The following is a 23,539-nucleotide window of genomic DNA, read 5'->3' as shown; positions in this document are numbered from 1 at the left end:
CACAGCGTTGGTTTAAACCTCTGTGGCAATTTTCTCCTTTTCTTTTTGGCAAGAGTGCTGAACTATTCTGCAGCAGATATTCCCATCAATCGCATCTCCTGCTGTTTTAAAACCAGTAGAGGAACTAAACTCTCCCTGTTGTCGATGCAGATCAGTGCATTTCAGAAGTGACAGCGGATAACAACAGGAAACAAGTCAGAGGACAAATAAATATTGCTACTTAAGCCTTCTACATAACTGGAAAACACTAACTCTTCAAATAAAAAATACATGCTGTTCAACCAGGCTGCCATGATAGATCTTAGAAAGACATAGACAGTTTTATGGTCTTATAAGTGTTCTTTGCTGAAAGGGAAACTTGGAAGCAATAAAGCATTTTCTTACAACTGAAGCCTGACCACAACTGCTGCCAATTCAACAGTAAACTGACTTCAGCTATGTGGAGTCAGATGGTTTCAGCTTCACCACTACAGGGAAACCAACTCTTGTAGCCTGGCACAACCACTATCTGGAAATGTGCCATGACTGTGCATTGAGTTAAGCTCCAGACAGACTGTAAGGGCTGAACTTTAAACCATTTGTATTTTTAATGTACACAAATAAATTTATGGCTGCATAAAAACTGTCATGCTTCAGGGATTAACCTGTAATAACCTCTCCTGCTATGTTAACAAAGACATTTAAAATCTGCCTCTCCAAGTTACACAGGATTCAGGTTAATGAAGGCAATTCAAAAAGAAATTTTAGGGCCTCATTATATCTAATAAGGGATTAGTGACACCAGCAATTTTTAAGACCATTTGTGGACACTTTGATGCTGCCCTGTGGCTTGGGACTCCCTCATTTTACCTCAGGATTCCCAGATGAACCTCAGTTTGGCAAGGTGAATAGAACATCACAGAAGTGAACGGCATGGAGGACTTGAAAATGGAAATAACTTTCAGAGTGTCATGACATACAGTTTCCTTGTAGGCATTGTACCATCTAACAGTTTTGTGTATCCCTATTTAATAGATGAGAAAAGGTCTATTCTCATGAGGCAGAGTTTCCAAGGAAGAGTATCTACAGCTGAGCAGTGTTTTGTGATTCTACCATAGCTAAAAACCTGACCATAAGCTCCCTACTTACCAAGTTAAGCAAAGAAAAGACAAGAAACATATTGGCAGAACAGGAACTAGTCAGTGGGAAGTTTTAAGACCTGACCAGTTTCAAACACCCTGGAAACATAACTAGCTTTTCTAGGCATTTGAGACAGGCACCACAGTTTTTGAGAACAGGAGATAAAGTAGCAGAAAGGGATCCTATTAGAACTCCATCAGAACACCTGACAGCACAAGGCCATCTTACCTCTCTTAGAATATCCATAGAGAAACTGTTCTCAATGTCACAATGTTAGAAAAGCTTTACTGGAGGTATTTCATTAACCAGACAATAAAGGATCCCTATGGTACAAGGCAATACACGACAATGCTGCAAGGGTCAGCCTGTGCCATCAAAACTGAAGCAGCTGCAGAAATTAATGTATGTACAGAGGCAACTAAAGCTGGCAAAACAATTCTGATGACATTCCAAGTCAGAAAAAAAACCATCCCAAAATATCCGAAGGTTTCCTTTTCTCTTAGTTACTCCTGTAAACTTCATGATCTTACACATTTTCTGGGAAATTGTCAAATATTCAGACTATCCAACTTTTTCAGTTTTCTTTCCAAACAAGAAGTGTATTCGTAAATTTAACTACTTATCCCTGAACCCTCAAGGGTAGAAGGAAATATAATAGGAAGAAAAACTGAAATTGTCATAAGAAAGATCATAAGAGAAGGTGATCTGAAACAGGAACTTGGACTTTCTGACCCACAAGAACAATTCAAATATTATATTCCAATATGACTGTTAAAGCTTCTATTTTTTTTTCTGTCTAGACAAAACAGGAAAAATACCAGGAAGAAAATTAAATTACATTTTTTAGAGATTCAAGGACATGAAGTTTAGTTTGATTCCTGACAAGAAATGATAAGGTTTCCTCAGTTTCCATTTTATCTGAAGAGGTTCAACAAACCCATAGTAGAAACCAATCTAAAGGACAGATATAAAAGTATAAAAATAAAACCAAAATCCAAGAAAACTCCAGCCATCCAACTGGCAATCCAGACATGCATCTGATCATGTTGTACAAGTGCTGATGTGACCTCACAAACTGGGGTGTGTAGTTGGGCTTTTTGCAGCCGCCAGGGACACACACCAAGGCTGCAATCCACTACAAATGGTGTCTGCTTAACTGAGCAGCAATACTAGATTACAATTTCTATCCAGAAGATGCCATAAAATGCAGTTCAAATCGCAGTTCACGTTCACTTGTCTCAGGGACACAACGAATACTGCTATTGACACAATGTTATTGACACACTTTGTCAATAACAAGGCATAGAAAAATGAGCAAAAAACTTGATTCTTTGTCTGAGTCAGGAAGTATTTTTAAAATGGTATGTTGTGCTGAAAGGAAAGAGACCACAAAGAGACACAATGATTGCATTTATACGTACATGTGAATCCATTGGTAAGCATCACTGTGATCCTCTCAAGCAGCCCAGCAATGGTGTCTCAGAGGTAACTGTACGGTAATTACCTGTAATTATCCGGTAATTATCGTACAATTATTTCAGATTGGATAACAATTAACTCCCTCTTCATATCTCTAAGTTTGATAATTCAGTGAGTGAATAATGTATTAAAAGTGCTAAGTGATCTCTGAGACAAAGGCTTAATATTCTCATGGATTCAAAGCAAATAATGGCAGATATTATTTTAAAAAATTATCTTTAAAATGTAATTTGATAAATAAATGCATAAAAATCAGAAACTTATTAAGCTGCGGGACTTTTACAAATGAAAGAGGGACAGCATGTCTGCTGAATTTTAGCTCTATTGTAAAATCTAAAAGGGCTTGCACGGAATTTAGTAAGCTCTTACTATTTTTAGAAATGTCCTACACCAGATGTTTTTTTCATTCCTTATGTTGCAGGATACCACATTTATTTCCAGATCCTCTCAACCAATGCACTTACAACTCAGCCATTGTACAGATATTTGTACAATGCACATAGGGAAATTTGCATCCAATCAAGGCAGCAGGATTTGGCTAATGACATCTTTCCTAAATCTTCAGTCATTGAGATCAAAACTATAATAATGACAGTTTTAAATCAGTGACCATTTGGCTTTCAGAATCTTTATCTGAGCCAAGACTTCACCTTGACATTCCCAGTGCTGGTCCTCCACTTGCTTCCCTGCAATGTCTCCCTAATGAAGTCTCCAGTAGTTTCCACAAGGCTGACTGTTTTTCAGGTCATTTCCTTACTTTCCTTGGCCAAATCCTCCTAAAGCAAACAATGTTTTAACAGCATTCACTTCTTACTTTCTAAATTTTGCCAAACTACTTAAGATGAAGCAGAAATTTCCTTTTGACTTGAAGCAGAAGTAGGAGCATTTTCTAGCACCATTAGTTTGTTCTCCAAGAACTATCTTGTCCTCACAGGAAGATGTGAAGTTGTGTGAATTTTAACTTGCTCACCAGGCATTCCCAGCCTTCCCTTCAACACAGGGAAGAACCCAAAACGTGAAACTTGACTGAGAACAGTGCTATGGTACTACTGAAATTTGTGCTTGCAAGTTCTGTAGTGTTTATTCTTCACTAAAATACAACTTCACCAGCATCCTTAATCCTTATTTAGCAGCTAGAAACAGCTGCAGATGTTAACTTTTGATCTCATCTGCTCTCAATCAATTCTTAAAATGAATGACTGCATATATAGCCGGAGCTACACCAACTGCCATTCTTTCCAAGGACTAATGGACTTCTGTGCATCAATACTGCCTTCTGATAACATGGAAAAATGTATTATATTTCTTCAAGTAACTCCCACTTTTTCAGTGCCCTGAATGTCTTATAAACAGATATTTAGAGATTCTTCTATCCTAAAACTACCTTTGGGAAATTCATAAAAGAACTAGATGGCTCATTTGTCACAAGTAGAAATTACTGCAGGGACAATGACAAAATTGAAAGATGCCAAATGATTCAATGTATCCACTACTAAAGCAAAATTATGGACAGGAGAAGCCCACACTTAAGAAATAACATTTATTAACACCTTTAAAACAGTGTAACAGTTAGGTAATTTGTCAGGAGTGAGAACAAAGAAGAAACTGGAACTACTTAAGAGGTTCCTTCAAAGCCTCTCAGTATTGACACAGCGATGTAGAGGGAGATTAGTACCTCTAAAACTTTTTAATTTCTTCTGAACAAGTCATTATGACTTTTTACCTTAAACTGAATCCTAAGCATGGTTTTACTTAGTTATTAACCATTTATACATGGTTAGAAACCCATTTCCATATTACAAAATAAAGCATCATGGCATTAGTTGTCACTCCTAGTATTTCTCACTCTCATCTGAAAATCAGAAGTGGTGGTCATTCAGAAAGAAGAGGCAGGACACAATCCAGCCTCTGCTGATGTGGTCTAAGTGGAGATAATCCCCAATAGCCATACAGTGACAGCTGGGTGCATTAGGAGTTTTCTTTCATTACCCCAATGCTGCAGTCATTTTGCTTTGCTTTAGCTTTGTTCATTTCCTGAACCATAATAAAGCAGCTGAAAATATATTCGTATTTCTTGTGTTGATCCTTCCTAATTATTGGTTTCTTTGGTAATGCACTGTTCATCACCAATAGTCAAGCACCCCAACAAACATAACCCATTACAAGCATTGCTACAAGCATTGGTACATGCTCTGCCAGGGATCCTCAGGATAACACTGAACAGTTAACCTTGAAGTACTGAAGAATCACCTGAATACTCAAAATTTCCAAAAGGATGAGATGCAGTCACAGAGCAAATAACACTGTAACCACCTCATGTCACGAGCAGAGTACACGTGAGCAGTCCTCAATGGCATGGGCACCATGGACATATCACCTCTGTGTCACCTGACCTCTGTGTCACCTGGGCACCATGGACACATCACCTCTGTGTCACCTGGGCACCATGCACTCATCACCTCTGTGTCACCTGGGCACCATGAAGTTATCACCTCTGCCACCTGGGCACTATGTACCTATCACCTCCTCTCTTCAGTTCCTTCCACAGCATCAAGAGAATTTGTGCCTGACGTTCTCAGTATCAAAATATTTAAGTAAATGTAAATGTTTAAAGAATTTGTCTTCAATTTCTTTAATGCATTGGCTCTAACAAGATAATTCTGCCATTTCAGCAAGAATCTTCTATTTAATGAGGAAATAAGTTATTTATATAGTTAGTCTGTGTCCTTGTGCTTTTCTAGAGGATATTGGCTCACAGTTAACAACATCAAAACACTTGGTGCCCCTGGCTAGAATGCTTCACTATCACCTGCTCGTTCGAGCACTACATAAATCTCAGTTTTCAAGTACTTACAAGCAAGAGTCCAGCACGTGTTCCAGACATTCTGTTCATGGACAGATGTTAATACATCCTCCACACACCAAATGTTATCAAACGTGGCTTTGTTGTCTCTGCAGCAGTTACTTAAAGCTCATTTGAAATGTATAGTGAAATAACTACATTAATAGAAAGACCTTTCCTCAGAGGGGGTGATTTCTTATGGTAAATCTATTAACTGTTTGGGATCAAAATGCAGCATTTCCATGTGCTTTTACCATTGCTTCTGTCATTTCAATTTCCAAGGTGCAAGGAGGCAATTTTATATTAAATACCAAGCCTCCTACAACATTATCATCTACCTGTGATATTAGTCAGCACCTTTTCAAAAACCAGTTCAGTTTAAAAAAAAACCTTTTCATTTTGATTAAGAATTTGAATAACAAAAGGATTTGTCTTGAAGTCAAAAATGTTTGAGAATTTTTTCTCATCATCATGACATTTAGGGAAGAAATCTCATGAAATATGGAAGTAAACATTATGCTTCAGTCAAAAAGCAGTTATGGTTGGAGGATTAATTTATTGACTCCTAATTCACCTCATTCTCCTGTGACTGGCAAATAGGTAGGAGTGGAAATTTGTCAAAAACTTCTGTCTCTTGATAAAACCTCCCTCACAACCCACATGCTGGGAAGATAATACCTGTAACCCATGAAGAAACAGATCAACAGCTTCAGGCAATGACATACACAGGCAAACCTTTAATTTAATACTCTCTCATGCCTCACTTTCATGTGTCTCATTTAGCAGGGCTCTTTAAAGAGAAGCCATGTAGCTGCTGTCAGTGATATAATTGCTGTGTTGGTGCCCTTGGGTCCCTAGACAGCAGTGAAGGATGATTGATCCCTGCTGCTCTCGTTTTGGCAGCCATGAACAGCAAGTGATACTGAAGGAAAAATGGAGAAAGTTACAGATCAAGCAAGGACAGGGATCTGTGTCACATACCAGTCCCCTTCTGCCCATGGTCTTCCCACCATGCATTGAGTATTTGCTTTATGTTCCTGATGGCTGCACAAGTGCCCCCAGCTCTGGACTCAGAGGCTCTGAGCAGCAGCTCAGCGAGCAGTGCCAGTAACCCACCTCCAGCAGGGTGCCTCCAGGAAAGCTGGTAGCAAAATTCCATTCTGACATTTAGCAGCAAAGCATTTGTTTAGTTACTCAGCAGAGTCTCTTTTGTGTGCCAGGTCTCCCTTCCAGAAAGGCCAGGGAATTCTAATAATCAGCTTGTCTCCCTAAAATGGGTACATCATCCATAGGCAGAACCTAGCAGGGCTGTAACAAATGCAAGATAATCTCACAGGCTGGGGGCAGCGGGAAGTGTTTTAAGAAGTGATATCACTTAAAGGCAACCACCAGGAGTTTACAAGAATTTCCATTCTTTTAATTAAAGATTTTATGAGTCTTGGAACACATTCCTGTGCCCTATTATACATCAGAGCACTTAAAAATTCAGAGCCTTATAAATTGCCATAAAGAGATAGGAAAACTAAGGGAGTCTTTAGAAGAAAAACCTATTTATACAATGACTGTTATGATTTACAAAACAATTAGTGTGACTTATTCTACTTACTATATCTTTATTTCCTCCTTTTCTGTTGTTTGTAACTATCTTTCAATACATTCTAATATTAGCTACCTGCCTTCTAAATTCATTGCTCCATTTATATGCTCAGCATGTTTGGAACAAATATTAAAATCCTCAGAAAAAGAGCTAAATTCACTGTGCCAGAAGAAAAAGCATTTACATTACAGTGATAAAAACACATCCACTAGAATTCAATTTTAAGAGAATTATTACTTCAAAAAGCAAAGGTGAAAAAAATCAGGCAAATCAAAAGAATGGATACTGATAATGAAATATTATTAGTAAAGTATTTTGTAAACTATTAGTTTCTAGGGAAAAAAAGTATTTCCAGGTGTAAAATCCATGGTAAACTCATTTAAACATATGTCTATCTATTAAGCAATCCAACAAGTTTCTGGAACTGCTTTCAAGAAAATGGTCTATGAACCATGTCTCAGAAACAAATTAGCTCATCCATCACATGTAACCATTTCTTTGGTAATGACTTAATGAATTTAGCTTCACTATGCTAGGCCTGAGCATGATGCTGTAATTACTGTGGGAATTACTGCAGCCCTCAATCCATCTTTTAGATGTTTACGGCATGGAACAAGGAGCTCAGCACAGCCTGAACCAGAGCCCAAAGCCAAACGACTTTGGATCTAGAGAACTGCTAGGGAAGTACCCTTACAGACTTTGGGCAGTGCACACCACTCTGCTGGGACTGCAGTCCTGTCTGTCCCACAAGAATAGGAGGGAAACACCATACAGGAAGAACTAATGCCATACAGAAATCCTGAGAATAAAACTGGAAGAACATTTATTCCCCCTAATCACATAGGGTAAAAGGACACAGTTGGAGTCATTTGGCTAGAATGTCATTAACTCTAAACTGAACATTCTACTACACCAAGTTAACACCAGAGTTTTCAAAGCAAACCAGGGTTGTACTACTAATACTGCAGTTGAGACAGACAATAAAGCTGGGGAGAGTGAGGCAAGAATGTCAGAGGTCAAATAAACACATGCTGTGGCACTTACACCAATACATAGACCAGATTCTTATAATCTGTCCAAGGCTGTGGATATTTACTTGACAGGATTCCTTTTCAACTACTGTATGCTCACTTTCAGATGTTTTACTGGTGATGTCAGCTGTTACTGCCATATGTAAATTACTGCCTCTTTTTTCTAATCAGGTAATGTTAAAGTAAATCCAAATAACTTTCTTTTATGTATGCTAAATAAATAAATGGTTCAATCCCTCCTTAGTTACCAATCCACAAATATTCTCAAACATCCTCATGCTTCATGGACAGAACGGTTAAGGGTGATGTTTTATGGGAAAGTAGCAGTCAAGGTGATGTATCAATTTCTCAGGAGAATCAATGGAAACCCTATTAGCCTTGGCCTGCAGATGGAAACACTCAGGTACAGAGATGAGGAATTATTTTTGCCTGTATGTCAGTGGGAGAAATGATGTTTTCTTATATGCTGGCCCAGTGGAAGTCAGAGCTGGAAATGCTTGTTTTATTGGGCCCCATCATGAGCTCCCTGCCCATGACTGAAGGTGGGGGCATCAGCTCAACTCAGTCCTGGAGACTGAGCAGACACAACTTAACTAGTTCATCTCCTGGCCATACAGAGCTTCTTTGAGACAGTGATCAGATATAAAACCATTCATATGCTAGTAAGGCTGATTTTTCAAGCATATGTAAAAGTTGTTCTTACTGATAATGTTTTGAGCCTCCAAATTGTATTTTACCTATGTGGTCCAGGAATTTATAAGTAACAGCTGTATAACAGCACAACCTCACAGGACTACCATAAGGATAAAAAAATTGAAGATGACAAAATCCACAGATACAACAGTCGTTATGGCCAGTCCAGTATGGCTGGTAAGGTACAGCTGAATGCAACAAATGGAGACCACCAACAGTCACGCAGCACAAACACTGCCATGTTCATTCTCCATGCTGCCCTTTCACACAATTGGCCAAAATCACATCAGCTGCTGCAGATGTGACCTGCTGGGGAGCTCCCTGCCTCTCCACAAGTGCAGCAGCTCTGATGACAGAACACTAGAACATTCCACTGAGTAAGGTCAGAAATTTTACTGCAGTAAGCCTCAGGAAAGAGAGCTCCTCCTTGACAAGAGAACAGTCAGTCAAGAGTGTCAAAAGGACCATGACCTCAAGGTGTTTGGGGTCTTTCGTGGTTTGTTTTTTAGGGTTTTTTTGGTATTCTTCCTTCTTGCTTGAGCAAGATCAATAAGGGAGAGCTCCATTCATATTGTACCACACAGAAATAAGTAACAACACTGAGTTGTTCACTGGGATGAACACTGAGTTATTTCTTGCATTTGTGCAGTGGGGATTGTGACACCTGACCCTCTTCAGTGAATGATCTTTCAAAATGCTGCTAAGTTTGCTTTGCCTCCCTCTGTGGTTCCTGTGGACAAGCTACACACACTGCAGAGAGGCCAAGCAGTGTGGAGGTGCAAATGAACAGGAGAAATGGCAATAAGCTCCCTCTGCACTCCTGTCTGTTTATTCCTGGTCTTGCAACGTGGGACACTGTGTAGAACAACTGCTCCACTTGTTGGCCCACAAGGCACAGATGAGAAACAGCAGTGTCTGCAGCACACCAAGAATCTCAGAGTTGCTCAGGCTCCCTTTACTCATTTCAGAGGGTGGAGTGTGACTTTTTCACCCTCTTTATGCCCCAATTCCAAAGGGAAGCATTTCACATCTGTGAAATTTATTTATAATAAAAATATATTAAAACAACTCTTGAGGACACTGTTTAGGATCTTCTACACTTCATATTGAACTACTTTATTAAGAAAGCTGAACAGCATCTAGTATTCAATACTCTGAAGCTGAACAGTATCTACATATTTAAACAAAACTTTTGCTTCTATAAACAGCCTGATTAATGTGGCAAAACATGATGTTATCTGAACTACTACTACTCAAGGACTGAGAAGAATTAGGTATCTTAAAACCTGCTCCTGTTCACTTAAACATGCTGAAAGCTCTTTGTTAAGTCATATATTATGTATTTGGATGATTAGTCAGATTATGATTACGCATTATCACATTACAATAGAGATTAAATCAACACAGAAGTTATATGTGAGGCTTCCTTCCCATTATCCACATATTTTGTCAGCTAGAGCGATGTTTTTTTTAAAACTAACAGAAAACACTTCAAACCAAACTCAAAATGGTAGAATTTGGTTTTGCTTTATTGCTGAGAAGGCCAGGCTGGTGACTTTGGAACATTTGCACAGCTTCACTGACACCTGTACTGAGGCAGATAGGGCTGACAGTACTGATTTATGGTCCATTTGTATGGGATTAAAGAAGATACTAAAATGGGAAAATTCAGCTGAATCAACTAAAATCCCAAGACATTTGAAATTCTCAAATGCAAATATCTGACAAGTACTCTGAGGAAACAGTTTAAAAGGCTACCTGCTTTTGAGTGAAGAATAATGACAGACTTAGATATACCTGAAAATACAGGGATGGGCTATTCCTCAGGAAAACTCCCTGCTTGCTCAAAGATTTCTCAAGCCCAATGTATCTAGTCAAACCAACGACTTTCCTGCTAAGGCTGATTCCAAACCATCAGATGACAGAAGTGAGAAGGAGGAAAGCTTGATTAAGCATTGTTTTGCTAGGAGTTCAGTGTGTCCATTTGCACACACACACAAGCTCTGGGCTTGGCCATACAAATGTGGTGCAAGTTGCAAATCTATATAACCTTATTTCCTTCCTGGATGGAAAAGTGATGCAATGTAGTTTCACTGACTTCATGCCAAGTCATGCCTTAAATCAACAACAAATGAAAAGCAGAACATAATCATACACACATTAGAACAAGCGTTAGGGGTTCCTTAAGAATTATATGGGAAAAAACATACTACTTGAATGTTTGTGATTTTCTGTTTCTTGAACAGATAAAGTTCTGCAGCATTAAAATACAGACAAAACAAGCTGGCAAGAAAAGCAGCTTCCCATTGACTTCATAATCTATCAAAACCTGACATTTTTATGAGCAGAACTTTTAAAAATACATACCTCTAAATCAATTAAAATATTCAGAGAAGTATACAAACCAGTTCAAAGGAACACAAAACAACAATTCAGGTCCCTTTAAAAAATGGCTTCTCACTTATTTTCCCTGTCTTTAATTCACTGTCAACCACAGGAAAAATCTTTACTGAGTAATTTCCTAGAGAAATAATATTTATGTAGCCAAGGTTCTGCAGCTGGAGCAGGGAAATGCACAAGATTATCGGGTGGTCTCTTACAATACAGGACAAAGAAATATTATATTAATAACAGTAGACACAGTCTATTTTTATTATGAGATTTCCAAAATTAGGCATATGAACATAATAAAGGAGAAAATTTCTCACTACTTATGCTAAAATTTACAACCTAAAGTTCACTGATAAAGCAACAGCCCAATTTTTTATATTCTGCTGTATTAGCTGAAAAACTAAGAAAACCAGTCCAGTTTAAAGTACTTGGCATATGGATCACAGTGCTAAAACATTCCACATTGCACTTTTACAGCAGAAATTAATTTCCAGGTAAGAACACAGCATTGCTTTTATTTTACTTGCTAACGAGGATAATTGGCAGGCAGCACTGCTGCTGCTCTAGATTTGTTCTTTATATGGATCTCTGAAGACCACATGTGCATGCAGTGGTGACAGAAATATTTTCCATATGAGCCACCACAGATTTTAAGGTCCCTCAGTCTGAACAAGGTGACTCCATCTATCATTTTCTGTGCTCCATAACAATCAACCAGGAAGTTAAAAACTTCTGTGACAACTAGAGGGCAATGATCAGCTTCCAGTTGCTCTGATCATCAAGCCATTTAAATTTGTTGAGACAGTGCTGAAAACCTTTCCCTGCTTTAACTAGATCAAAGGCAGCACAAGATTTCACTAAGAGACATTTTCTTGAAACAAAGCTGTTACAGATTCTCTTATTAAAACACCCTGAAAGCAAAATAAAGTTTATTTCTAGACATGTAAGCCACAGAGAATGTCAACCACACAGCGCTGGACAAGGTGTTTTTTCCAGTTCACTTCCACCTTTACCAGGGAAAGTAATTGATCTGGACTTCATTAGGCTACTATTAAGTTATGACAGCACCAATAAAGCTTTAAAGCAGAATCACTGTTTTCAGAAGATTTAGTTAGGCAAGTCATATTTATGGAACAAAATTATCCAATGATTTGTTTAAAATGCACGCATCCCATTTCAGGTAGAGCGAGGGAGAATCAGTATCAAATGTGTTTTCTGCAAGTAATTTCATTAGACGGAATATTTTATATCAAATAGTACCACGCCTGCTAAGTTATTTCCTAAATGGCAAAAGAGTAGCAGAAAATTTCTGCTTTGGTATGAAATAAGTACTTGATGACAAACTGCTCTGATGGGGACAAAAATCTGGAAAATGGCTCTTCATAAATCAAGCAGCAACTTTTTAAAGCATATAAAGAGCTGTTCTATTCCACTGTTGAAGATTTAGGAATTAGGAATATTAGGAACACATAAAGTCCTTCTTTGATTATACAATACAGAGTTTTTAAAAATCAAATTCTTTCTGCCCTGCCCCAGACTAAACATTACATGTATTTGCACAAAAAGAATGTTATTAAAGTAATGAAGCCTGGAGCTTTTACATGCTCACATCCCCAAAATGTATCCTGTGCAAAAACTTTTTCACTAGCACACATTTTTGCAGAAAATATGAACAAAACAATACCATCTACTGCTGCAGAGTATCATATTTCTCTGTATGTTAGTAAAGAAAAATTCACAAATTAGTCATTTCTCATAGAAAGCATATTGTATATCAAATCCACAGAACCTAAGTTCCAAACTATTTTCCTATAGTACCTTTTGGCTTTTGCAAAGAAAAAAAAAAAAAAAAAGAAATCAAAAAAGCAAACAAAAATCCCCCAAACAAAACAAACCCCCAAAACTAAACCAAAGCAAAAGCTTTTTACACAACACAAACAACACAATTCTAAAATGTCTAACAGCATAAAAATCATTCACAGTCCATCTTAACAGATACGAAGAAAATGCAACTGTGACAAGACGATTTTTGACAAGACATTGTACTTTGCTTACCTCACCCCCAGGTCTTGCTACTATTGCTGTTTGAAAGCAGAGCAACGTTAGTATCAGGTAGCTGACAAACATTATTACCCAAAGTTAGAGCTACCCTGGAGGAGCAAACCCTGTGCCAAGTACTAACAGCTAGCAGATGCACTTGTGTCTCAGGATCACAGCCCTGAGCTCTCGGAGGTACGAGTCTGTCCCTCTCCCCCTTTCTCTCGCACTCACGGTCCGACCAGGAGCTTTGCTCTCAGCCACTGCTCTGAAGACAACTGGTAAGTTGATCTCTTCATGTAATGACTTCTCCCTGCTGGGGGAGGGGGCTCGGCCAGCACTGAGCTGGGGGGCTGCAGTCAGTACGAAGCGAAGAAGGGGAGGGACAGAAATGGTCACTGCCAAGTTCTGCATCTGCTGTGATTCATGGAACAAGCTAAACGGTAACCTTTAATGCACGAGGAGCTTTGGCAAAGCGTTATTGACTTAGGCAGGCATGATTGGAGAAACAGGCTAAAGCTGCTGCAGGAGATGCCTGTTGATGGTTAGACAGCATGTGCTACTTAAAGGTACAGCACCTCCTTTTATTAACAAGTTTATAATACATAGATCACAGCTTAAAACCAACCAGGAAGCAACGTACGGTTTTACAGTCAGCCCTACACCAACACAGTCCTGCAACCCGAAGGGCCTGATCCTGCCTCATCAGTCAGAACCTGCTGCCTCTCATCCCCGGCCCCAGGGCAACAGCCCAGGAGAACCCTGGTGCCCCAACTGCTGTCCCAACTGCTTCCTGAAATGGACTCCTTCCTTTAGAACAATCCTGGAGTAGGATATGGATGTTGTCTCTCTTTCATTTGTATATTACAGCTGAAGAAAAGAAATTTTGATTTATAACAATCCTACCCATCAAATAACCTGCTTTGACTAAGCAAGCAAAAGTGCAAGTCTTTCTTAAAGTTCCAACTCCTGAAGTCAAAAAACCACACTACATTCTCATCTTTCATGTAAATACATAGTTCTTATCCATATGGTTCCAGGGGATATCTCAAAATACGACCCAAGAATAACCTGGTCTCGTATGTCAGACAGTAAACCACATGAACTCACAATACAGGTACTTGAAAATATCTCAACATTTCAGGAGGCAGGAAGTAAAAATGTTGGTGAAATTGAGAAGAACACCATTACTAAGTATTATATTTCTTTTTGTAATTTGGTGAGCTTTGTATACACAGCTGAGTATGTCAGACTCCTCAGGCTATTTTTAAACTAGCTTTACCAATCTGCCTTTTCCTCTCCTATGAGAGGTGAAAGATAAAATAGTCTTCCTCAAAACTCTAATTAAATACCGTTTCACAGTATAGAAAATTAGCATTTGCACTGCTGCTGAAAGTCCAGCTTCTGTTCTATTTGCATTGGGATATCTGGTTCTCCAGCAAGGCAAAATCTGACCTATATTAATTAGACCTTATTGTCACTGTACATCTTCCCTCTCAGTTCTTTCCTTTTACAGACTGCCACTATTGCCCATAAAGATCCCACCTTCTCCTGCCTAACCTGTCTCGCAATGCTCTGTTTGTTCAGCACCTCCAGAAAAGCCTGCCCATTTTTGCCTCCCAAATCAGCAGACCTCTGATTCCCCTTTTGATCCACAGCCTTGCACTGCCGTGTATCAATACTTCTTTCACCTCCTCTTCCCGTTTTGATCCCCAGCCTTGCAGTGCTGTGCTCCAGGCAGCCCCACTGCAGTACCTGTGAGCATGGTGCCCAGTGAGGGCACGCAGGGAGGAGGGAGGCCCTGCAATGCTGGCCAGGACTGGGGGTCTCAGTGGCACAGGAACTCTCTTCAGGTGACACCCTCTGAGGGAGCAGTACGAGCTGCAGAACATTTAAGGACCAGAATGAGAGTTTCAGTATGGACCTCAAGAGTGGTTCTCCCAATTGCTCTGAATGATCACAGGCTGGGGACTCAAGAATGGTGACTGACAGCCCAAATCTGCAGCTTCTGAAAACTTGACACTGTAACCTTAATGGTACTTTCTGACAAAAATCATTGAGAACTCTATGTTGTTCTCACAAATATAACAGCTCCCTTCAAGACCTACAGTAAAGAAGTATTTTCTCCCCTTTTAAGGCAAGCTGAAGGTTTGCAGATTATACCATGGTGCTGACAGCTAAATGCAGAGCTGCCATTACAGGTATTTTGTACACTGGTTGCCTATGGCAAAGTCTTCAGACTAAAAATGTAAAGCCAAATAAACTTAAGGAAATTTTCCATCAAAACCCTGTCAGGAAGCCAATCTGTCCTTCCGTATTTTTTTGAAATATCTAAATGTACCACAAAAAGAAAAAGGATAGTGAGCAAACTGCCAACTAAACTGGAGTTCAAAACACTTCCAACAGAAGAGCTGCAACTATGATACTCTGAAAATAGATTTAGTGCTTGAAAAAGTTTTAAAAGAACACACCATTTCAGACTGCAGTCTGTAACAGAAGCTCCAGTGATGAAAGCTCCTTTATGCAGATTGACTACTGTTTTCATAAAATTAAACTCTGTCTTGTTTTGCTGTTCTTCACAAAGTGAACTGGTTTTTCTGAATAAATATATAGAACAGACACAGTATTGCCAATCTTCTTTCATGGCAGGCAGAAAAGCAAATGTAAGGAAATTAAGAGTATCTTGATTTTAGTCTCCTCTCTGCTGATCATTCCACAGAGCAGTGTATTTTCTGCAAATAATGAACAATCTTACTGAAGTCTAACTGAATATTACTAGGATGACTTTCTGAGCACAGAAAGCTGTACTACATTCCCATTTAATAACTCATACAACTAATTCTTTCCATATGCATTTAATTTTTCCTCTATGAAAATACAGGCAGAATTCCCTGAATTTCAGAAGCTGGTGCTCTGTTCTCCATGTTAAAACAAGAGATCTGTTCATACCTGCTGCTGTGCCTCCAAGCTTTATCCCAGTGAACTGGATGGAACTGTGCTGGTTCGTAGGCACGAGCACAGCCTTTCCCTGCAGCACACAGCAACGTGAAACTTAACACTGTGCCCAACTTGCACTGCTGCAACCATGAGCAGAACTTCTGTGCAAACCTCAACAACCACTGCACTGGAGATTACAAAAGTACTGGGGCAATAGAAAAATCAGTTTATGACTGATGAGCTATTTCAGATATGAAGTTGTGCAGTTTCAGATAGAGAAACCAAAATACCTCGCAACACTTAAATGAAAGAAATAAGATGTCAGTAATTTCAACATAAAAATGCCTTTGCTTTTACTTAGAAACATAACAAAAACAATAGCATAACTATTTTAGGTATATAATTGAGATAGAAACTCCAAAATTATAGTTTAAAAAAGAAAAACAAAAACCAAAACCAGAAAAAACCATCATGATGTTTTGGGAGAACGTTCCTATCTCTTATTCTTGGAAATAAAAACACACAAAACAAAAAAAGGACCTTTGGATAGTACAGTTCTTATTAAGAAAATACTGACATTCATCTGTGAAAAAATTAGCTGTCAAATTAGCTGTCAGTCTCAAAGGGCTTGTAAATATCAATTAGTTTATGAAGTTTGCTTACTACCTTCCTCCTGAGGCAATTGCACCTGAATTTCAAAGAGGACAAGTTTGTTAAACTTATCGAAAGTATCACAGCTACTGCTTTCTGCTAAATGTATATTAGTTTAGAAAGTTGACCAAATTTCTAATATAAAAGTAATAACAGACAAAACATGAGTCAAAACAAGCTTTTAAAGACTTCCTTTCTACTTCCTACAGCCTCAATGTTTGTAGAGTTTAACTCTCAAATTCTTAAAGCAAGATAACATGGAGGATGAGTACCTATTTCAGGCTGAGTTACTTTAGAACAAGACATTGACAATTTCTGTGCATTTTGCATACAAGTGAAAATAATTACTCTAATTCATGTTTTGTCCCTACAGGTGCAACATCAATGCCACAGAATCAGCTTAGTTGAAACACCTAAACCAAAGAACTATTTAAAAGTAAGATGAAGGCCAAAACAAATTTGCTGCTACAGCATAATCAACAGGTCCTTTAACTGTTTCTTAAAACAAGTATTTAAAATAACATTCATTTGCTTTGGACAGACACCGTCTTCCAGGAATCACTAACAGGAAAAGCAGTAGACACTGCATATTCTACTACTATTTAAGAAAAGGTGTTAGGTTTTTATTTCAGTGTTCCACGTAAAAATTTAACAGAGGAGGAAAAAGGCTGAATGTACAAGAAATTCAGTACAAATTACATGATCAAGTGGAAAATCTAGTGTGCTTTGGGCATTTTTTCCAATTGGTGATCTACAGGTTACTTTAAAAAAAGAAGGAAGGGAGAAAAATTTTATGTTGATGAAGTCATGTGTAAATATGGCTGCCATATTTATAGCTGTCAATAGGCATTTCCAATCATTACCTCATTTCATTTTTTCCAAGAAGCATTCCTTTCTGAATTAATTATTCAGATGTATTAAGGTTAAAATAAATTACCACTGTGCTTTAGCCTGAATTACTGAAAGACACTGGCCATAACATTTTACTCAAAATTCCTTCTACGAGGTTATTTTCTTTTATTTTTAAAATAATGTTTGTGTTAAGTTAAACACTTGAATTAAAGAAGTCTCTTGCCACATTATGTGTGCCTGAGCAGAAAGGTGATTTAGACTGCAGAAAGAATGCATTTTCCTTGAAAAAAAAACAGTGTACTTGAGAAGGATGGAGACAGAAAAATGCCTTTTCCTACCCTACCTTCTTGGATTCAGGAAATACTGCAGCTGAAGCACTGAGGGATTTCTTTACCCCTGTGAAGGCATATACATCCACTCCCCTGCTTTGTGCATTTCACTGGCAGAGAGGGGGATGAAAAAGGGCAAGAGATTCTCTCCTATCATCTGCCTTGTACAGCTAAAGCAGTTCTTGTTATCGCAGTCCTTTTGGAAGAGCCATGATCACAATGAATCTGGATTTCAGCAGAGGAAATCACAATAGGCACAAGAAGGACCAAGGAGTACTTGGACTTTTATAGATGCCATTGAACAGAACCAAACCCACACAGCCTGGGCAGGAAGACAAAGGGTGAGCTATGGCTGCAGCCTGAGGGTTAAGTACATGGAGCTCTGTGAAGGGAAGCCCAGACGTGGAGCACCTTGGAGGAGACAAATCCCAGAGCCTCACACATATTCCACTGCACCTCAGCATTCTTTCTTGGTTTTAACTCCATTTAGTATATGAAATACTAACACTTTCCCAAGTAACTCCCAGCTTTTATTTGTACCCTTTTGCTCAATTGTTTTGTTAGGGAAGCAGCTGACTCACACAATTTCTTGTACAAAGAAGCATTTAAGGGGATAGCTATGTCCCTACAACTGAAATATTGTTTGTTACCAGAATACTCCACTGCATGGAGCAGCATGTCTCCTGCTGCTACCTTACAGAATGAAGCTAGAGATTTACTTCTCAATCTGTATGTCTAATAATTTTTTTATCCCACTGTACAGTTATGGAAAAGACAAAGGGTTGCTGTGCAAAAAAGCTCTTTTAAAGAGTTTGTAATCAATTATTCCAAACAGTCACTTTGTGTCCTGCCTAATACTTTAGTTGGTTAACTACTGTCCAACTTAAGAGAAAAGAGAAAACTAACCAGGTAGGATTGTGAATGTAATAGTAATTTTCAGTTTTGTTAGGAAACATTCCTGAAATGCTTTCAGAGGAAGAAGCCCTGGTAGAACATGTTTTCTTGCATATACATTCCCTGACCTGTTCTTTTCTACATTGGTAAAAATCTCAAAGCACTAATGATATTCTCTGAGATGGAAGAAAACAGAACTTTGAAAATCACTGTAAGTCCTTCCCAGGAGCAGCACATGCTAGGCCAATATGCAGAGAGGAACTGTGTAAAAAAATTATGGTAAAATCTACTTTTGCAAGAAATGAGCATCATCTCGTGCCAACTAAAGACAAAGAGAAAGCTCTGCAAAAGCTGGTTGGTATTTTTCATGCTTAGTACTTTACTAAAACAATAAAACCTTCAAAAACTGTCAGGGAGTTGTGACAACAGTGACAAGGGCTACTTAAAGGGATGGGGAGTCAGGTGTCAAGCTCCAACAAGGGCAGCAAGGCAGGTGCTTTCCCTGCCAGGACTCTGTGCCGCTGCCACCACAAGTCACAGAAGGGCAGATCCAGGGGGGGCAGATCCAGGGTCAGACAAGTCTGTAGTGCCAGGGCAGGCCCAGGGCCAAGCCAAGCAGCCAGTCCTTGGAGCAGGGTGCAGATCAGCAGGGTCCTGGCCAGGGGCACACAGGGCTGAGGCTGAGCCTCCAAAGCAGCTCCAGCTAGGACTGGAGGCCCAGGGCTGAATTTCAGTGTGGCTAGTGAGCATGTGAGCACCAGGCTGAGGCTGGTCAGAGCTGTTCTATTCAGAGCCCTGAACATCTGTGATAGGCCAAAATTCACTTTTCTAACCACGTGTAGGGAGGGCCAGCAGTAGCAGAAATCTACCAAGCAAAAGGAAGAAGGTAGGAGATTGCATCTGGCAGCAGATAAGCAGTCTTGAAACAGAGGTAACTTCCTAAGGAGTCAGTACTGCATTTATCACACAGGCTAATTTTAGGGGACAGGACTAGAACAGCATTCCATGGAATGAAAGAAAGTCATCATCCCAGCAGGAGTCATACAGCTGGAGAACCAGAGCCAAGGACAATCCTACAGCACAGGCACCTCTGTTCTCTGATGTCACAGAGGTACTAAATCACAGATTAAGATCCAAAGGATGAATAGAAAGAATCTTGGAAGACTTGTATCATGATCCATCGTATTTTTTATAGTTTATAGGAATACCAAGCTTCCACCTGCTTCTGACAGGAAAAAATAGGGAAAATAGCTGTTTTGTTACCAAAGGAAATGTACATGTTTGACTGAAAACTTGGGATTTAACTGAAATGCTGGTCAAAATGCATTGGATGCACACTCATCCAGAATCCAAATACAGGAAGAAAGAGGAGGAAGGTTTCCAAAGTAATTTCATTGCACATCCCAAGTAACCTGAAGTGAGCAGAGAGAACTAATCTCATAGTACTGTAGCCTACACTTTGTACTGAACTCCTGAGTCAAAGATGCAGTTATTCCTTCCCAAAAATCTCTCCATGTTCTGTTTGATTCCATCTTCCCAGTTCGCCATCTTTTCCAACAGGACTGTCAGATCTCAGCATAGTGCCAGCCTCTAATGCATTGCAAATTAAAAGACTTAACACCAGCCTAGGTCAAAATCTACCCTGTTAGCAGACTAAAGGCTCATTTTTCATCACTGGGGGTCCAGGCCAGGTCAAAACCACACAGCACCAGCAGATCAGTTACACTGCTGGTGCAAATTAGGTACAAATTGGAAGCATAGCTGCAGTGCTAGAACAAGGCTTCTCTTTCTCTGCAGATATATAATGTATAAAAATGAACAAACTCTTTCTAAATAAGTAGAAACTGTGCATCTTTATTGCCTAAATAAAACAAAATTCTGGGGACTCTGATTGTTAATACAGTAGGTTTTTTTGATAGTTTATCTTATAAATGTGCTTGCTTTCAAAGTAATCCTATTAAACACATACTGCCCATCAGAACCAAGTGAACCTTCAGTGTATGTGGAGTCTTCCAGCTATCTGGACAGTGGTCCCACATGCTTAAAAGCTTGGGAAGCACACAGCTAGAGCAGACTTCATTCCATTTTTCTAGGTGTCTTTCAAATACACATATCATTTCTGAAAATGACCAATTCTGCATGGCTGATTTCTGCTGCACAGGAAATTGGAACCATATAGCTACAGATTACGTTTATTCTTGAGCTAAATGGCATGTGTATGAATTCTGAAAATTCATATGCAGCTCAAACTAGATAAGAAGCATCTTAAAATAATTATGCATCCTTGTGTCTCAAATATTTCATTTACTACTGGATTAGCAACTCACAAAACTGATAAATACTGGAAAAAGCAGCTGATGGGGCTCTGAGTACCCAGAGCACATCCAATATAATTTAACTTGAAATTTCCCTTCCTGAATCTACCAACTGAAACAAGTTCAGTACTGTCAAATTTCTCATGGGACAAAGAACTTGTCTAAATTCAGGCATTCACTTCTCTACTATATAAGGAGGAGAGTCAAGCCCAAAATGACTGCATGAAATTGTTTGGTACTCTGGAAACTTTTCTTAAGTCACTTAGCATGCCATTTTTTTTGTTAGCAGTTATATATAATTCTTAACCCTTGGTATATTAAAACCACTGTGTGTGTGTGTGTGTATATATATACACACACACACACACATATATATACACACACTAAAGACTTCATTTTTGATTTTACAATTTAAAATCTCTACACAATGGCACAAAATCTGAAAATACTGTTTCCAGGTAACAAGGTGTAAATAAATCTAAAAATAATTCTAGTAGGAACATAAAAGAAAAAAATTACTTCTTAAAAGGTCACCTAGAACAAAGGAAGTGAGGAAACATTCTCTATGCACATTTTGAAAGACACAAATGGTGCTGATTACTTTATCCCCATACTCAGACTGTCTACGTGGGTTAAAGCTAGCAATAATACCAGTTCTAATCTTAAAGGCCCATGGAGAGACATAAAACCAGACTGCTTAAGAAATCTGGTTGTAAAAGCACATCTGTGCAGCCAACACCATCACATGGCTGGAAAACAATCAGAATTCCAACAAGAATCAAGTGAATAAAACCCACAGAAAATTCCTTCATTGTGAAAGGAAGATTTTCTTTGGAAGATTTCCTACACAGTTCCAAATCTCTTCAATACAATAATTTCATACTTGTGTGGAGCATGTCTCAAACATAATTTTCCAACAATGTTTCAAGGAAGATTTCCTCACAATGAGCTACTTCTCAATTAATATATCAATTATTTTCAGGTACAAGTCCATGTGCTAGCTCATGTCCAATGCCATAGTACTCACCACGAACATACTTGTCTGGGATAACAGTGTTAGAGCCCTGCCAGTTCATTGGTGGCATAGCTGGTTTATATTTGATTTGCCTTTTTCACATGTATTTTGCAAACCACTTAAAACTGCTGGTTTAGATACACTGATTTGAGTGATCATCCAAAACAATGACAAAATTAAGAATACTGAAAAAAAAAATTAAAAATATATTTACCTCATCTTTACTTTTTTGTCCACTTGTAGTTTTTTGGATTTTCCCATAATGTTGGAAAGCTGCATGGAGAATGAAGGCACACTCACCTACACAGATTGCCCCAGTGAAAAATAATCAAACAAATCCAGCCACCATTTCCACAGTGGCATATTTGTCTATTTAAGTTTGCATATCTGTCATTACTTGTTTAAGAAGGAAGATAATAATTAAGAATGGTCATCGTATCCCTCTCCAAGAAAACACCAAATAAAGTGCAATGATAAGGTTTTCAGCGTCTGTACTGATCCTCAACTATCTGAATAACAGTGGAGGATGCCTCCCAGACTCAAGGTGGGACCAGTGCCAACTTGGGCTGGTTTGACAGTGCCAAGTGGCTCCTGCAAAGTGACACCAGGAACCTGGACTGGTGAGTTTTGTGTCCCAGGGAAAAGGGCCAGCCTTGGTGTTCAAGGGCCTGCGGCCCTGAGTGGGCGGCCACCTCCTGTGTCTATGATTTTATTTGTTTTCTCTCAAGCTTGCAAAGTAAGTAGCCGTTTTATAGTGCCTTAGTTAATTGATATTTAATCAGAAAAGGTGTGGTTGATTGGAAACCGTTTGCTTCTCTTTCAATCTCAGTAACCATTTCATTCATTTTTCTAATACGACACAGATTTTTATTTTATATTTACTGAAAAGAGCTGATATTCCTCTCTCTTATGAAAGATTTCAGAGTTAAAATTTACAGTGCAAAATTCTGCACAATATGCTAGACCAGAAGTTTAATTCATACAAAATACATAACATTTCAAATTCCTAAACACATTATGTGCAAGTGGATCGAGACAATACTTCAGTATCCAGGCTAAAATGTGGTGGTAAATGGCATTAAACAAATTCAGTCTGCCACGAAACCCTGATGACTACTTTTCCAAAGCCAAAATAGATAAAGAATTAAATCAAGCACTAGTCTTCAAATGAGAATATTTATTATGAAGTATTACCAGAGAATACTAGGCATTTATCTTAAAAAAAACTTTTCAAATCTCATTCTTAGGACATGTAATATATCACAACTTATCAAGATTTTTTTGCAACCTAGAGGCAGTAAAGAAAGTGTTTAGTAAACACTGGATTTCAAGTTGGTAAACTTTCTTTCTAGGAAAA

The 23,539-nt window shown here is 38.7% G+C and overlaps 1 protein-coding gene across 4 annotated transcripts in view; it reads right to left on the bottom strand.

Moving 5' to 3' along the window:
- Positions 1-23,539, bottom strand: part of THSD4 (thrombospondin type 1 domain containing 4) — a 190,709-nt gene that overhangs the window by 79,621 nt on the left and 87,549 nt on the right. The window contains exons 1-2 of one of the 4 annotated variants that reach the window (XM_030955317.1): positions 13,335-14,547; positions 13,208-13,233 (exon numbers count right to left, since the gene is read on the bottom strand). The exons of 1 other annotated variant lie outside the window; for it this stretch is intronic. Coding sequence is in view for 1 of the 3 variants with exons in the window: in XM_030955316.1 (XP_030811176.1) it covers positions 13,208-13,279 (72 nt within the window). In the remaining 2 variants the exon portion in view is untranslated. Of the gene's footprint in view, positions 1-13,207; positions 14,552-23,539 lie in introns of those variants that run through there. 2 more of the 4 variants (XM_030955316.1, XM_030955318.1) reach the window with 2 other exon arrangements.

This window comes from Camarhynchus parvulus, chromosome 10, assembly GCF_901933205.1.
Source record: "Camarhynchus parvulus chromosome 10, STF_HiC, whole genome shotgun sequence".
NCBI lineage: Eukaryota > Metazoa > Chordata > Aves > Passeriformes > Thraupidae > Camarhynchus > Camarhynchus parvulus.
This window is presented reverse-complemented; position numbering and strand designations above follow the sequence as displayed.